The following is a 17,069-nucleotide window of genomic DNA, read 5'->3' as shown; positions in this document are numbered from 1 at the left end:
TCAGAGAGGTTTTTATCCTGTTTATTTTTAGTAACACTATATGATTATAAACTTTGGAAGTGGACTGTTTTGATATTATGATAAATTGAAATCATTTTTTGAATGATTCATTCCAAATGCATTTTGTCTGAAATATTCAAATAATTTTAAAAATATTTTTATAACTCTTGTGGAGTACTGAAAAGATAATATCCATGATCCCACCACAGTTAAACACTTTATATTTTGCTTCAGATATTTTTTAATAAAAATGAACAAAACATTTTCTTTGAAATCTTCTGAATCTTTCATTGTGACAGCCTAATGAGTTTGGTGTGTTTCAAAGTCCCTCATTTTGTTTTGTTTTTTCTTTTTTTTTTTTGAGACAAGTCTCGCACTGTCTCCCAGGATGGAGTGCAGTGGCACAATCTCCGCTTACTGCAACCCCGCCCCCCAGGTTCAAGCGATCCTTCTGCCTTAACCTCCCGAGTAGCTGGGACTACAGGCACGTGCCACCATGCCTGGCTAATTTTTTGTATTTTTAGTAGAGACGGGGTTTCATCTTTTTAGCCAGGTTGGTCTCCATTGCCTGACCTCATGATCCACCTGCCTTGGCCTCCCTAAGTGCTGGGATTACAGGCCTGAGCCACTGCGCCCTGCCCCAGTCCCATGTTTTATATATTAACTTTCTACATATGTATCCATGAACAATATAATTTTATTTTACATGTTTTAATTTTCATAAATGGTATTTTACTGTATGACTGTTTCACTAACTTTGGTTTCTTTTAAACACAATTTAATACTTTTAAGATCTATCCATGTTGGAACATCTTTCTTTGGAAGAAAGAATGGGTTTGATAATTTGGTCAAAGGTGCATTTTGAGTTGTAACTAGGAGCTGAGATAGTAATCAGTTTATTCCTATGTGTTTTTATTAACACAAGTCCCTTACTGATGACTGTCTAAATCACAGACAGCTCTAGCTCATCATTTTAATTGCTGTATGACATTCCAGTCATACATGGTATGACTCCACCATATTTTAATATTTCATACATATATTCCGCTGTTGATGAACACTTAGGTATATTTTCTATTTTTTAATTATCACAAAGTTTGTTCCTATGAACATTATTTACCTGACATTACAAAAAAGAAATTTTTATTGAGTTTTAAGTTTTCCAAATTAGACATTTTCATTTTTCTTCAAAAAATATGTTTATACACATTTTTGTTCCCATCCTCCCAATGATAGGATAAGTTTTTTATGGGATATGAATTTTAAATAGTGCATATAATATATGCACTATTAATATATGCACTTTAAATAGTGCATATTTTTAAACAGTGCATATAACATAATCACATGATTAACTGAATTATGTACCTCTGCTTAAATGTGGGAATCATGTATGTATATCTCTATATATATGATTACTAAGTAATCATATATATGTATGTAATCATATAGTATGTAATTAATAAGTAATCGTATATATGTGATTGTTTACTTACTGTTGGCTCCAACAACACAAACATTATTTTATAGTTCTGTAGGGCACAAGTCTGACTGACACAGGTCTCACTTAGCTAAAATCAGTGTGGGCGTCATGAGACCTTCATTCTTTGTTGAAAGTTCTAGGCGATAACATGCTTTCTTGCCTTTTCCAGCTTTGAGGCCACTCTCATTCCACTGTTCAGAACCTCCTTCTTCCATTATCACAGCCAGTAATAGTTCATCTTTCTAATTCTGCTTCCATCATTACATATCTTTTCCTGACTCTTCCTCCCTCTTCTACTTTTAAGGACTCTTGTGATGATGTCAGACCCACTGGATAATCCATGGTAATTTCTCTATTTTAATGTCATCTGATTAGCAATCTTAATTCCATCTGCACCCTTAATTCATCATTGCCGTGTGTATCAGTCAGGGTTCTCTAGAGGGACAGAACTAATAGGATAGATGTATGTATAAAGGGGAGTTTATGAAGAAGTATTGACTCACAGGATCACAAGGTGAAGTCCCACAGTAGGGCGTCTGTAAGCTGAACAGCAAGGAGACAGTCTGAGTCCCAAAGCCAAAGAACTTGGAGTCCAGTGTTCAAGGGCAGGAAGCATCCAGCATGAGAGAAAGATGTAGGCCAGAAGACTAAACTAGTCTAATCTCTCCATGTTCTTCTGCCTGTTTTTATTCAGGCTGTGCTGGAATAGATTGGATTGTGTCCACCCAGTTTGAGGGTGGGTCTGCCTTTCCCAGTCTAGTGACTCAAATGTTAATCTCCTTTGGCAACACTCTCACAGACACATCCAAGAACAATACTTTGCATCCTTCAATTTGATCAAGTTGACACTCAGTATTAACCATCACACCATGAGACCTAACATATTCACATTTTCCAGGGATTGAGATATGGACATCTTGGGAGATGGGGGTTATTCTTCCTACTACAAGGGAAAATTTAAATGCTAAAACCTGCCTGGAAATATAGCCCCAATATTACTTCTACATACCTCTCTTTGAGGACTTTAAAAAAACAACAACAACAACGTATAAATTATGTAAGCAAAATCTGGGGAGGAAAAAGAACTTTCACAAATGAGACCTCTGGCTTGTAAAGGATTTTTACTGGGACTTCAGATATAGATTCCTGAAGACAGGAATCTAGTACAGGACTGAATTATATTTCTGTATTTAAGAAGCAGTAGAGCCCTTGGCTTGAGAAGACTAAGAAGCTATCCTGAGACATAAGTAATTTTCATAAAGATGACTACAGTCCTCTCACTGCATAACCTAACCTCAGACATAGATACCCACATACCATCTCTTACAAAACTCAAGAACTTACATTTATCTTTAGACCTCTAGCACCAAGTTTAAAATTGCACAGACCACATTTTTGTGTAACAGTTTAATATAGTGCATAATTCCTACCCTAGGAATTAAGAGAACTGCATCTAATATTGGTTAAGCTATTTGACGACCTAGATGAGCTCTCATGCATCTTTTAGCTCCACCATTTCATTATAGCCACAGCAAACATTTATTGGATTACTTATAATTTATTTATATTATCATTTAATCATTACAGCAAGAGTGTGAGTTCTGAATTGTGATTATCTTTGTTTTTCAGATGGGAAAATCTGAAACTTAGGTTAAATAAGTCACTAAGAACATTGAGCTAAATAAGTGCGGGAGTCATAATTCAAACCCAAAGGTGCCCTACTCCAAAGCCTGAGATCTTATCCGTGACCAAGCTGTCCCACTGGGTTGGTAACTACTTGAAATAACATGTAAAAAAAACAATAATTACTTTTTAAAAACTTTAGTTGACACATTATAGTACATGTTTATAGGATACAGAGTAACATTTTGATAAGTGTTTACAATGCTTAATGATCAAGTCAGGATAATTAGCATATCTATCACTTCAAACATGTATCATTTCTTTGTGTGAGGAATATTCAAACTCTGCTCTTCTAGCTTTCTGAAAGTACACAATGAATTATCATTAACCCTATTCCCCCCAAGTTCTACAGAACACTAGAAATTATTCCTCCTATCTAGCTGAAATTTTGTATCTGTTAACCTCTCTACATCGTCTCCTCCCCTCTTACCCTTCCCTAGCCTTTAATACCTACAATTCCACTCTCTATTTTTATGAGCACAAATTTTATTTTTTTTAAAAAACCCATTAATTTCTGAATATTACTGGCCTCAATGAGAGGATTTCTTCTGCAAGAAAATGGTGAAGAGTGCAGTGGGGAGCAAAGTGGAATTAGAACAAGGGAGATTCATTTTCTCTTTGTAGATATAATGCCCTCAGGTTGAACTTTTGCTATTCTGGAGTTTTTATACTCAGGATAATAAAAAGGAAGGATATTCTTTCTAAAATGGTTATTTGGAGTGTCTGTATTTTTAACTGTATCAGTATCTCTAGATCTGAAATGAACATGAGTAGATGGGACAAACTTGTGGCAAGTGGAAACTTCCAAGTGACAAAGAACATTGTCTGTTGCCTCTGTGAGGCTAAAAAACATTTTGCGTAAGCATTTATCGAATGCATATGATAATCTACTGGGAATATAGGCTTGCTTTTAGGAATTTACTTTATAAACAATTTGGAGGAATGCGTCTTTCTGGTAAATTCAGAGAAAGATGAATGGAATAATTGAAGAATGATGACATTTCTTGGTTATAGTTTTATTTCATCAAACTGTACCTTGGATATAGTTTAATAATCGGTAATACTAGTCAAAAACACTAGCTAGAAACTCTGCTTCTGTTCCTTTGTCAATATAATTATTATACAAGGGTGACATTCTGTGTTATAAATATTTACTCTTCTTCCTATGGATGCTTAATGTGGGGAAAGATCCAAAGAAACTTCAAGAAATTCTTATCTAGTAGTTTTCCTGTAGCCTGGCAAGTTAGACATATTTTTCTTTATGATTTAGTTTATTATTTGGCATAGGTTTGGCTTGTATGATTAGGCATAAAATTAAATCTAGAAGTAAAGTTTTGCTGTTTTTCTTTAGGTCCCATTCCTAACTAGTATGAAAGGAAAGCTTGGTGGTTCTCTCTTCTCAGGATGGCAATGCTAAAAAGTTAATTACCTAGTTCTAGGATTCAGAATTTAAAAGCATTAATCTGGTATTCATATTGATAATTCCTATTCATATGGGAGACATCTGTTAATTTCACACACAAAAAGAATTTCCTTGAAGTATAAATACTGTTTCATTGGTCATAAATAACATTTACAAATAATGCCAAGCTTAAGTAAATTTTACGCATTATCTAAAATACTATAAATTGAAAATTAATTACTAAGATAATTAAGCATGATTTAAAGCAAAAGAAAAAGTCACTCCTTACATTCTCCTTTCCCTTTCTCCATTAAAAATGGCACCATGTCTAGTGGCCTGGAGGTCAATATTTATTTTGTAATTAACACAGGTTTAATAATCCTTTCTGAAGTTTCTTTTAGATATCCACAGTTTAGCTAAAAAGGCCAAGTTCTTTAGAAAAGTAAGTGTTAAACATGTTTGGCTGTGGAAACAATTCAAGTAATATCTGACTTAAAATCCAAGGTGGAACATAGTTAAAAGTACTACTGTTGAGGTTTTGGGGGGTTTTGCTGTTACATTTAAGCCTTATGACTATTGTATTTATGCAGCATTTTCTACGCATACTCACATGTGCTTGTTTCTGGAGAGAGTTTTTTTAATATTCTCATCAGATTTCAAAGTGGACCATGATTCAGAAAATATTAAGAACCACTACTGACAGATTAAATAAATGACCAAATAAAAGAATGTGAATTTCATATTCCTGTTCTGCCACTAATTAGTTTATGACCCTGGATAAGCCACATAAATGATCTCATCTTTCATTTGCTCATAAATTATAAACTAGGTTAGGTCTAGATAATTCTAAAAATATTTTATACTAAATCCTGGAACAGAAAAAGCATTAATAGGAAATCAGTGAAATCTGAATAAAGTCCACAATTTGCCTAATAGTTATATACCATTGTTAATTTCTTAGTTTTGACAAATGTACCCAGGTTAAGTGGAATGTTAACATTAGATGACATTGAGTAAAGACTATAAGAGAACTCACTTCTTGCAGAACTATACTATATATCTTTGCAATTCTTCTATAAATCTAACATTATTCCAAAAAATGCTTATTTAAAAAATTATTATAGTTCTGACATCCAGACCAGGCACAGTGGCTCATGCCTGCAATCCTAGCATTTTGGGAGGCCAAGGGGAGAGGATCACTTGAGTTCAGGAGATTGAGACCAGTCTGGGCAACACAGTGAGACCTTGTCTCTACTAAAATTAAAAAAAAAAAAAAAAAAAAAAAATTCCCAGATATGGTGCATGTGCGTAAAGTCCCAGTTGCTCAAGATGCTGAGGCAGGGGGATCATGTAAGCCTAGGAGATGGAGGCTGCTATGAGCCGTGATCACACCACCGCACTCCAGCTTCAACAAGAGTGAGACCCTGTCTCTAAAAAATAAAAATAAAAAATAAAAATAAAAAAAGATCTAACATTCAGTGAAAGCTGAAAGCTGAGAATTCATTTTTCAACTTACATAACAGAGGATCTTATATACTATTAGAGACCCACTGAATGTTTTTGAGCCTGGAAACAACATGATCAAAGAAAAGCTTCCACAGGGAGTGAAGTAGGGAATACCTAGAGGTGAAATGACCATAAGATAAGAGGTAACAGCATTGTTCCAGGCCAAAGGTACAGTCATGAACTAAGGCCATGAACTAAGGCCATCGTGGGACTAGAGGTATAGAAGACATTAAAAAACTTTAAAGAAATAATTGACAGGGCTGACTGGGCAAAAACACATAGCCATTCTATATATTGTATGGTTAATACTGTGCCTTGAAATTGGAAGGCCATATTTATTCACTTCCAGAATTAATGCCTTATGAATGTATTTTTAACTTTAAAGTTCTTACTTTTAGGTTTAGCATGTAATCAAGCCTCTATATCGTTTTAAATTTCTCCTTTTTTCCAATTGTGTGTACATTGTTCTTTGAAGGAAATGGCAAAATTTTATATTATATTGTTTGTTTGTATGTGGTACTATGTTACATTAAGGAAATATGTCTGTTTCAAATCCCCTCAAAACAAGGCAGTCTACCTTCCAAACAACTAATCATGAATTGTATTATTTAAATACATTTTAGTATTTATTAAAATCCAGTATGTTTGGAGTATTCATTTTTAAACTCGAGAATTGAAACCAGTCTTAATTGGGCCTTATCTTTTAGCAGTCAGTTCTTCCCACTGTTGTTTTGTGTGTGACACTGTGCATCAGGAAAAATCTGATTGCTCTAAATGCTATGTTAAGAATCCTTTCTGTGGCTCTTATTAAAGTGCAAAGATTCTCATGCATTAGTCACCTATTACTAAACCAAAATTGCTTTCTAATCAGTTTTTGTGATATTGGCCAACACGACAGTGTTTCCTCTGGAGATCTTACTTGAAAATTTTTCAGATTTGCAACTCTAACATGTTTGATCATGCTGCTTTGTATGATCCTCTATAAACTGAATACTATATAAATTCTCAGGCTTCACTAAATGTTAGAGCTGTAACTAATCTTTGAAATAAATTAGAGTAAAATCTTTCTTTTTCCACAAGGAAATTAAGAAACCAGAGAATTTAAGTGACTTAACTAATGCCATCAACTAATTTGTCTCTGTCTAACCTGTATGGGGGAAGGAAAAACTCTAAAACGTAAGAGATCAGATTTACTGAGCCTACCTATACCTCTTCTCTCTCATCATTTCTCTCTACAAAAATGAGTATTTCTGAGAAGCATAATTTTAGTGGAATATGCAAGGAATATTTTCTGTGAAACATTGTTCATATAAGAAGTCGGCTGAACTCTTAAAGGAAAAAAGTATGCCCTTTTTTTAGCCTCCAAATATTTTCCTAGGTTGATTTGCCTTCTTTGGGGCTGAGGTTATTACAATTCTGCATGATCTCCCTAGAATACATTTAGGCTAACTCTATTTCTGATTGGTTGACTAATACAGAAAATAGAGGACATAGAATTCTTAAGTCTAGGAATCTAATTTGGTACTAATTTTGAAGTAATGAAATCAACTAATATTCACTTTTTAAAATAATTGTGCGTATTTTCTTCTTTCCACTTCTTTATCTTTTATACAGAAAGACCAGCACAATGATGAACTCGTTTTTAAGAAAGACTTTTGGTCAGAGAAGTGAAAAAATGTGAGGAGATTATTTAACTTACAAGAACTGGTTACAGTTATCTTTTCTAACCTCTCACTTATCATCTCTTTTTAAAGTTCTGTCTATAGACATATTAAACTTTTGCGTGAATGTTTTAAATTTTAAATTCCTTGACATTTACTAGAAATGGAGTTTTTAGGCTGTTAAAGGTCAAAACTGACAGGGTCCAAAGAAGTCAGTGGTAGAATGATCTTTAGCATCCTAAAATTTAAGAATGTAAAGGGCATTAGTTTGGCCACTCAAATAGGAACATCCCAGAAGATGTACACTCTCTAGCAGGTACCAGATATGCAGAGTGTGAAACCTATAGTTAAGCACACTTTGCTATCAGTACTTACTCCAGAGTGGATTGCAGAAAAAATGTGCAGGGGTGTCACTGAAGTGCCTCTGAGACTCTCTGCCTTATCATTTCCAGGGGACATACAGAAAGACTATCCCTTTTGGAGAACTTATTAGCCTGAATTTTAGATCCCACAGATTGCCTCAAATTATAAAATTACTTCAACATCTGCAAGTAAAAATGTTTGCAGCCTTAAAATGCATAAACATTTGGTGGGATCCTTTTTCTGTTTTATTTCATCGTGAGCTAGATTCTTACTTTCCTTATTTGGAAAGGTGTATTTCCAGAGAATGAATCATTGCATTTCAAGGGATTTCAGGCTGTCTAGCTGACTCAATAACTAGTTTCATTGGACCTATCTTCAGACTGCATCAGATCTTGGAGCAGGGAAGCACAAAGCAGAAATACAGGACAGAGTTCCTTCTTTTCTTCCATTCAAGTAGAAAGAAGAAGATAAATAGGAAATATGCAGGAACTTTACAACGCTTAGGAAAACATAATGTGTCTCGATGTTTTTTATTTTCATTTTCAGAACTGTCATCCTTCTCCTACACCCAAAAAAATCCGAAAGCATTCCTTAGCAAAAAAAGATATTCAGGTGAATAATTTGTAACAAGAGAATTTCTAATTAAGCAAATCGAGCCCCTGAGTTTATCATTATCCTTTTCTGAAGTTAATCATTAATCTTTTTTGAAACAACAACAAAATGACTTCCAGATATCACTCAGGTATACACTTTCCACCTTCCTCTCTTCCATTATATTGGAACAAAATGACATATACACATACAAACACACAAAGACTGGAAGAGGATTTGGAAATGGAAGAGGAAGGTGGAAAGTGTATGCCTGAGTGATATTTGGCTTAATGTCTAAAAGAAAGCTGAAGTCTCAGCTCCTACAGAAGAAGGAGTGGGTAAGAAGCAAGTATATTCACTCTGAATCTAAATATCAGCCTGTTTACATGCACACATGCATATGCACACACACACACAGAACCTAATTAGAAGGATAGTCTAAAAGATCCAAAATATGACCAAAATAGACTCCAGAAAAAGTACAAGGGTAGAAAACACTCTAGGGTATTTTAAGTAGGAAGATATACCGAGAATAATGTGCTTACAGAATCATGAGAAGAGACAAAAATCAGGTTCTAAGCTGGATATCTTGAAATGATACTCATAAAATATAGTGGCCAAGTACACAAGCTCCTATCCCTGTGCTCACCATGGGAACTGGAATAGTCTAGGTCAGGAGCCATGGCCACAGCCATACTAGCCTCTGTACATCAGGAAACTAAAAAATGGATGCCTAAATATGCATTCCCGTGATCATGAAGTTAGATGTTAGACTAACATGTCACCAGTACTGGAGCATTTTCTTGACACTTAGGAAGTTAGAAACTGGAGCCTGCTTCTGCAAAACTCCAACATCAGTAGTCACTGTTAATGGTCAGTTGCCAAGGGAAATGGGATCTACTTCACTTCTGCCATTCAAAACTTTGTCAGGTCAATCTTATTTTAGGAAACTAATAATTACTCAGAACCGTAGTAGCTAGGGAAATTGGGAAATGTAGTTTCAAGCTAGGTAGCCATGTACTTTTGTAGAACTTTATTACCAATAAATAAAGGGAGGACAAGTTTTGGGGCACAGCTAACTCTAGAAGAATATAAGAGGTTTATTCTCCTGAGACACTGAACCAGAGGAATTCTAAATTCAGGAAGGTAAATATGGGAGGATTAAATAAAAGTCTACATTCATAACAGTGAGATTCCCAGGTTATTTCCTAAATTCAACTTCCAGAATGCTGAAAGCCAGGTGTAATACCATAGGAATGACCGGAATATTGTTACTTGGACAAACTGGACCAAAGGAAAAACAGTAAATATATCGATATTTGGGAACCCTAATGAAATGGTCAGGGGAAACCTACAATTCAACAATATTTTGCTACACACAAACCTTCTAACCATGTCGTAATGACTTACACTTAAATAGAAAGATATTTACAGACATTAGTAATTTGTTGAATGCCTTGACATGAAAAAAAGAGACCAAAACAAAAAAGCAAGCAACAAAATCTAGTCAATGAATATCTAGAGGAAAAAGAGACAATATAGAGAATTAAAAAAAACTATAAAAAGATGAATATTCTCATAAATTTAAAATAGTAAGAACACAAGAAAAAATAAAATCATACCACAAGAGTGGAAATTAAAATGATATATCTGAAATTTTAAAATTATTTACGTGTTGGAAAATAATGTTGGATGCAATCTTCCAGAAAACAGAATGTTTTAAAATGAGGGAATAATTTGAGAAAAAGGAAAACAAATTAGAGGATTAATTTACCAGGTTCAATGTCTGACTAAGCCAAAATGCATAAAAAGAAAACATATAAAACAAGGCATACGAAATTATTAAATAACTTTTAAAAAATTCCTAGAACTGAAAGACAGTTTGCTTCATCAAAAGCTTCAAAAGGATTCACTAATTGTCATTGTGCCAAATAAAAAAGATGCACTTAGTCATATTATTAATTTTCACAATACCAGAGATAGAAAGATGATGATGATGATGATGACGATGACGACGATGACAATAAGACTAGAAGAAAATTAACATGCAGAAGTTTAAAAAACAGAATGATATCTTACTTTTTAACAGCCAAATACTGAGGAGTAAATGAATTCTAAACAAGAATTTAATGCCTAATTAAACCAATCAAGTTGAGAGAAGAATGAACTAAAGATATTTCCGACATCTAGAGTCTTTAAAAAGGTCACTGTCATCGTATCTTTTCTACCCCTCTACAAGATGCATCAGATTCTACTGCCCCTTCCTTTGCCCTTCAAGTATCCCTTGGTGAGCAGTAGCTGGATAGTGAGTAGACAAGTTTGTGGTTACCCTATGGTAGACAGCATTCTGAGAATGTCGCTCTCTTATAGCTCTGCACGTTACACAGATCTTTCCAACTGTTGAAACAAACAAAAGATTTTCCAATTTCTCACAATTATTTCAAATGTGCAGGTGTCAGAGAGCTATATATACACTAGTCTGCCACTATTAAAGACTGGAACTGGATCTATTCATTTCAGCAAGGTTTATTCTGTCCATGGGGTTCTCCATGGGGCAATTTAGCAAATAAAAACAATCACTTTATGGAAAGATATTTTCAGCAAAACTCAAAATTCTTTCATTTCCCTCTCAGTCTTCTCCTGTCCCATACATATTATGATGAGAGGTAAGAAAGTACCGGTTCAGGCCTAGCTCACAGAAGGCACTTAATGATTACCTGTTGACGAGTTGACTGCTGAATTCACAGACCCTTTTTAAGAATTCTGAGTCTTGTGTTAAAATTTGAACTAGATTTAGATCATTTGTACTTCATTATGAATAAGTGTCAGACCCTTTCCCAAGGTAGGATGTAGGACAGAGCACAGAGCATGGTGAAAACTAGGGGAAATGAGCATGCAAACAAGAGGTGAGAGAGTCAGAGACCAGCTTCGTTTCTGCAGCTGTGACGGAGAAGCTCCATGGACCTCCATGGAATCAAGTTTCCTGCACATGCTTGGGAGCCATCCATTGATGCAAAGCAGCAGTGGATTTTTATTTTGAAAAACAATTTATAGAAAAAACTGTTGAGCAGAGAAAGGGTAAACTAGGACAGGCAGGTAAACTAGGATTTGTGTGATTTCCAAATGCTTATTAAACATGTTGCCAAAACTCCCAGAGTGTATAACAACCTGCTGGGGATTACAGCTGGGGATTAATTTAGATTTATATAGAATCTAAGCTTCCATATCAGCCCTGAGGTGCCAAAGAAATGGATTGTTAGGTAGAGCTTTAGGGCTAACCCGGGGACTTGGACTTAATAAAGCATTTCAGAGGGGATCCGAGGATTTGGGATGATCAGGTTCTAAATAATTCCTAATCCTTGTATACATTTGCTTGCTTACTCAGCACCATGACTCATATCATCACCAGGCACGCTGTGTGAAATGATTCCCCTGACCTCCTCCACAAACCCCCCAGCAAGTCATAAAGATTGTCCTATTGGAATTCAACTGAACATTGCACTTCAATGTTCTTATCTACAAAGTCTGCTGTAATAAATACTGGATATCATAGGACCTTGAGTCAATTTATCCTTATGTGTTCTCATTTTTAGTATTGAAATTTAAAACTGTATTTAGTTTATGGATACCAAAATGTTCACTGGGAAAAGAAAATACAATTTCATAAAAGCTGTTGTCTCTGTAATCTCTAGCAAAGTATATGAGATCTATTTAAAATGTCAAGAGATCAATTCATTAAGTTTCCTCCCAGCCAACGTGCAGTGAATTATTTAAAAGTTCTGACATCTGAAGCAGCTGGTACCATCTTCTTTCAGTCATTTACAAGTACTTTCATGGACGTAACCCCATTTTTGTTTGGGGTTGAAAATCTCAATTACAGCAAAACAAAGATCTTAGTGAGACAAACAAACTGTAAAAGATACATTTGAGGACTTAAAAGATAGGGAGAAGGGAATGTAGCTTATTTGGAGTCCTAACTGTTGATTATGGGCTTCAAGGAAACTTTGTGGAAAGACTGAACTATGGCTATATGTGGTTCTTAACTTTTGTACTTAAGTCCATAGTTATCACCTCTCCCTTTCTCCTGTAAAATTTCTTCCTTTAGATTATATCAGATGTTATATCATTTTATTGCTAATTTGTTTCAATGAGCATTTCTTGTCATTTTAGTTATATTAACTTATTCTGCGAATCCCCACTTACTCGCCTCCATTCAGAGGGCTATTTATAATGTCATAACCACTAAAAAGTTTGTTGATTGATTGACATCAATGATTGACACCCACATATTACACAATGATGACTGTTCTATTTGAGCTTAGCAAAATTGTTGTGGAATTCACTGCTAAATTAAACTACTGTATAGGGCGTTTTACAATTTATTTCTGAAGTGACTGATTATATATCAATAGTAAAGAGAATTGACATTTGTGAAAATGAAAAGAAAGTAAACACTACTGCTGACTTCCCTTCTTACTGTCATTAATGATATCTCAGTTTCGTTGTTTTGTGATGGAGAGCTATCTTACCTAGTCTTGTTATTTATTGTTGGGCTAAACTTGACTGTGTTTACAGGTCTAGGTTCCAGTTCCATTGTCACTACTGTCATGTTGTTTCCTTGAGCAAATCAGTATAACTTACTCTGAACTCACTTTCACCCTCTATAAATTTTGTGGAGATTAGCATTTTTCAACTTTTAAGTTCAGGGGTACGAGTACAGGTTTGTTACATACCTGTGCATGCGTGGGGGTTTGTTTTACAGATTATTTTATCACCCAGGTATTAAGACTACTACCCATTAGTTATTTTCCTGAATCTCTCCCTCCTCCCATCCTTCACCCTCCACCCTCCAAAAGGCCCTGGTGTGTGTTGTTCTTTATGCGTCCATGTAGTCTCATCATTTAGCTCCCACTTATAAATGAGAACATACAGTATTTGGTTTTCTGTTCCTGCATTAGTTTGCTAATGATAATGGCCTCCAGCTCCATCCATGTTGCTAGAAATGACATCTCATTCTTTTTTTAATGGTTGCATAGTATTCCATAGTGTGTGTTTTACCACATTTTCTTTATCCTGTCTACCACTGATGGACATTTAGGTTGATTCCATGTCTTTGCTATTGTGAATAATGCTGCAATGAACATACACATGCATGTGTCTTTATAAAGGAATGATTTATATTCCTCTGGGTATATTCCCAGTAATGGGATTGCTGGATCAAATGGTATTTCTGTCTTTAGGTCTTTGAGGAATCTCCACACTGTCTTCCACAATGGTTGAATTAATTAACAGTCCCACCAACTTTGTATACATGTTCCTTTTTTCTCCAAAACCTCACCAGCATCTGTTACTTTTTTTACTTTTTTTGTTGTTGTTGTTGTTTGAGACTGAGTCTCGCTCTGTCACCCAGGCTGTAGAGCAGTGGCATGTTGTCGGCTCACTGCAAGCTCCACCTCCCAGTTCAAGTGATTCTCCTGCCTCAGCCTCCTAAGTAGCTGGGATTTACAGGGGCACTCCAACATGCCTGGCTTATTTGTATTTTTAGTAGAGCTGGGGTTTCACCATGTTGGCCAGGCTGGTCTTCAACTCCTGACCTCGTGAGCCACCCACCTCATGAGCCTCCACAAATGCTGGGATTACAGGCGAGAGCCACCATGCCTGGCCCTTGACTTTTTAATAACAGCCGTTCTGACTGGTGTTAAATGGTATCTCATTGTGGTTTTGATTTACATTTATCTAATGATCAGTGATGTTGAGCTTTCTTTCACATGCTTGTTGGCTTCATGTATGTCTTCTTTTCAGAAATGCCTGTTTATGTCCTCTGCTCACTTGTTAATGGGGTTGTGTTTTTTTCTTGTAAATTTATGTTTCTCATACATGCTGCATATTATACCTTTGTTGGATGCATAGTTTGTACTTTTAGCTTTTACAAACAACTATATTTTGTGAATAAAATAGGATAAGGCTTTTGAAAGAATTTTGAAATGTTAGAAGGAACCTCATTTTTTATATACCAAATGAATATAATCATTTTGTTTTTTTAAAACTGCCATTATATCCTTTAACAATCAAAATACTATAGCTCTTGTTTTTCAAATTAAATATAGACTGCTCATATTATACCTTATTAGTACTACCAACTGTTGTTTTAGGTAGTATTTCCTATCCATTAATAGCATTAGAGAAGGAATATTTTCTTCTCCTTAGAGATTCTCATAATTGACTGTGCAATGTTCTTGTATGTTCACACATCCTTTATTCTGCTTGTGCTTACTGGTTCTTTTGCCCCAACCTGTCTCCTACACAGCATAACTTGGAGCTGCTGCTAACATGAATCTGTGTTAGGAGGATGGGTTGTTTTTAAGAAAAAAGTAATGGGTTTGGATCCAAGGTGCTTTCCAAATAAAGTCCAAACTCTGAATTTAGGGCTTTAAAACTTTTTCCTAAACTACTGTCCCAGTCTTAACCCTCATTCTGACCTCACTGGGGAATGTCATCATAGGGTTAGAAACTTTACATTTTTCTTGTTTCTAACCCTTTGGTTACATCATTCTGTACATGCCTTTAAATAACATCTAGTCCATGAAGTCTCTATGGTCCTCCCACTGCAAATACTTTTTTCCTCTAGACTTCTGCAATTTTCGTGTCTACTTTTCGGATGGCATCTAGCCTATTCTGTTCTGTACTTTTATATCACTCTGTGTTTTGTTCATTTGTTGAGGGTTTTTAAAAACTCTTTTATTCTGTTTCTGTATCTGTTGACAAAACTGTGAGCTTTTTAGATGTGTTCTACTCCTTATATTCACAGAAGTGTCTAGGAGGTTTTTCTTGGGCAATAAGAAATAGTCTATAAAGAGCTGTTGAGTTAAATTGAATTGTTGGGCCACACTTTGAGATACAAGTATGAAACTGAACATTACATGAAACTGGACAAGTTTAACGAATAAATTTATTCCAGTGTTAGTGTTTTGAAGAAGAGTCTTTATATGTGACTGGAAGAGAAGAATCAAGCTGTTTAACCAATAATGCTATCGAGTTTGGATAGCATGCTTGGCTAGAAATCAGCAAGCAGGTATCAGAGACATTGGGAGTCATGAAATGTTGTTCTACAAAGGTAAATACTTGATTAATGTTTTTTACATACAGGGCACACATTTAAAGCACATGGTTTACCAAACATAAAAGGAGTGCACTAGAATTTGGGCAGGTTTTAAAAACAGAGAATGTAAATCCTGTATGCTTGAAATAAAACCTGTATTATGCAGTTTCCTCGGACCTTTGTTTAGGGAAAACAATAACATTTGAACAAATATTTTCAAGAAATGCTGTTTAGAAAGAAATCAATCTTGAACAAATATTTTCAGGTAGTACCACACTTAGCTTTGAGTTTTTTTGTGTTTTTTTTGTTTGTTTGTTTGTTTTAATTACATGAAGGGATCTTTTCTGGATTATAACATTTCCTAGCATTTGGAATCTGATGAAGGCCACATCTATACAAAGAAATAGAGGTGTCACCATGAGCAGTCAGAGACAGGCTTCCTGAGCCTTTAAAATTTCTGTCCACGTATTTACATTTCCCTGGCCTACTTGATTCATGTGCTCTGTATTTTTTTCTTAGATTATTAAAACGGGAAGAAAGTTTCACATTCATTCCGCGGTCTCGTGAAGAGCTTCCAGACAACTTTCCAAAGGAAATTCCTGGGATCTGCTATTTCCTGGAGGTAAGGACTGGTCCAAAGCCACCAAAGCCTTCTCTTTCTTCGTCGAGAATAAAAAAGGTTTCCTACAACATCGGCACCATGTTCCTCCGGGAGACAAGCCTCTGAGACCTGCTACAGAACAAAGACTCCTCCAAAAAGCACAAGCCCAGAACATGGGTCACCACAGCGGGGGTGGAAAGAGATTGTGTCTCTTTCATTGCTTTGTTGAGAACAAGCAGCAAAATTTCTGTATTATGTCAGGCAATAATCCTACTAAAAGGTGGAGGTGACCGCTGTCAATACAAAGCCGGAGGATGAGGGAAATAAGATGTGTCCATTCATATGAGTGTTTTTGGTCATATATATACACATATATTTTAATTACAAGTGTGGGTCCCCTTTCAGAACTAACCAATAAATAGGTTCCATGTTTTCTTGTTTATCACACATACAAGTATCTTTCCCTATATATTTGTACCACTTTTGAGAGCCAGTTTTGATTATATATTCCTACATTTAGTGAGTTGGTGGGTGAGGAATATTTTCTAAGTTTCTTTTTCTGAACAGACATTTCATACATGTATCGTGGCAGTGTGGTAAACTTCTCAACTGGAAGAATTGTAACTCGGCAAAATATTTTAGGGATATTACCTATTTTTATACATATCTCTTCTAGATAA

At 35.3% G+C, this 17,069-nt stretch overlaps 1 protein-coding gene across 1 annotated transcript in view; it reads left to right on the top strand.

The window, feature by feature from the left end:
* GUCY1A2 (guanylate cyclase 1, soluble, alpha 2) overlaps positions 1 to 16,713 on the top strand; it is a 298,023-nt gene extending 281,310 nt beyond the window's left edge. Inside the window, exon 11 of the mRNA XM_012002396.1 lies at positions 16,308 to 16,713. Within this exon, the coding sequence (XP_011857786.1) occupies positions 16,308 to 16,515 (208 nt within the window). The 3' untranslated portion in view covers positions 16,516 to 16,713. The remainder of the gene's footprint in view (positions 1 to 16,307) is intronic.
* The last annotated feature ends 356 nt before the right edge of the window (positions 16,714 to 17,069 follow it).

The sequence above is a fragment of the Mandrillus leucophaeus genome, unplaced genomic scaffold (genome assembly GCF_000951045.1).
Source record: "Mandrillus leucophaeus isolate KB7577 unplaced genomic scaffold, Mleu.le_1.0 Scaffold685, whole genome shotgun sequence".
Taxonomy (NCBI): Eukaryota; Metazoa; Chordata; class Mammalia; order Primates; family Cercopithecidae; genus Mandrillus; species Mandrillus leucophaeus.
Note: the sequence above shows the minus strand (reverse complement) of the source record. Positions and strands in the feature narration are given on the sequence as shown.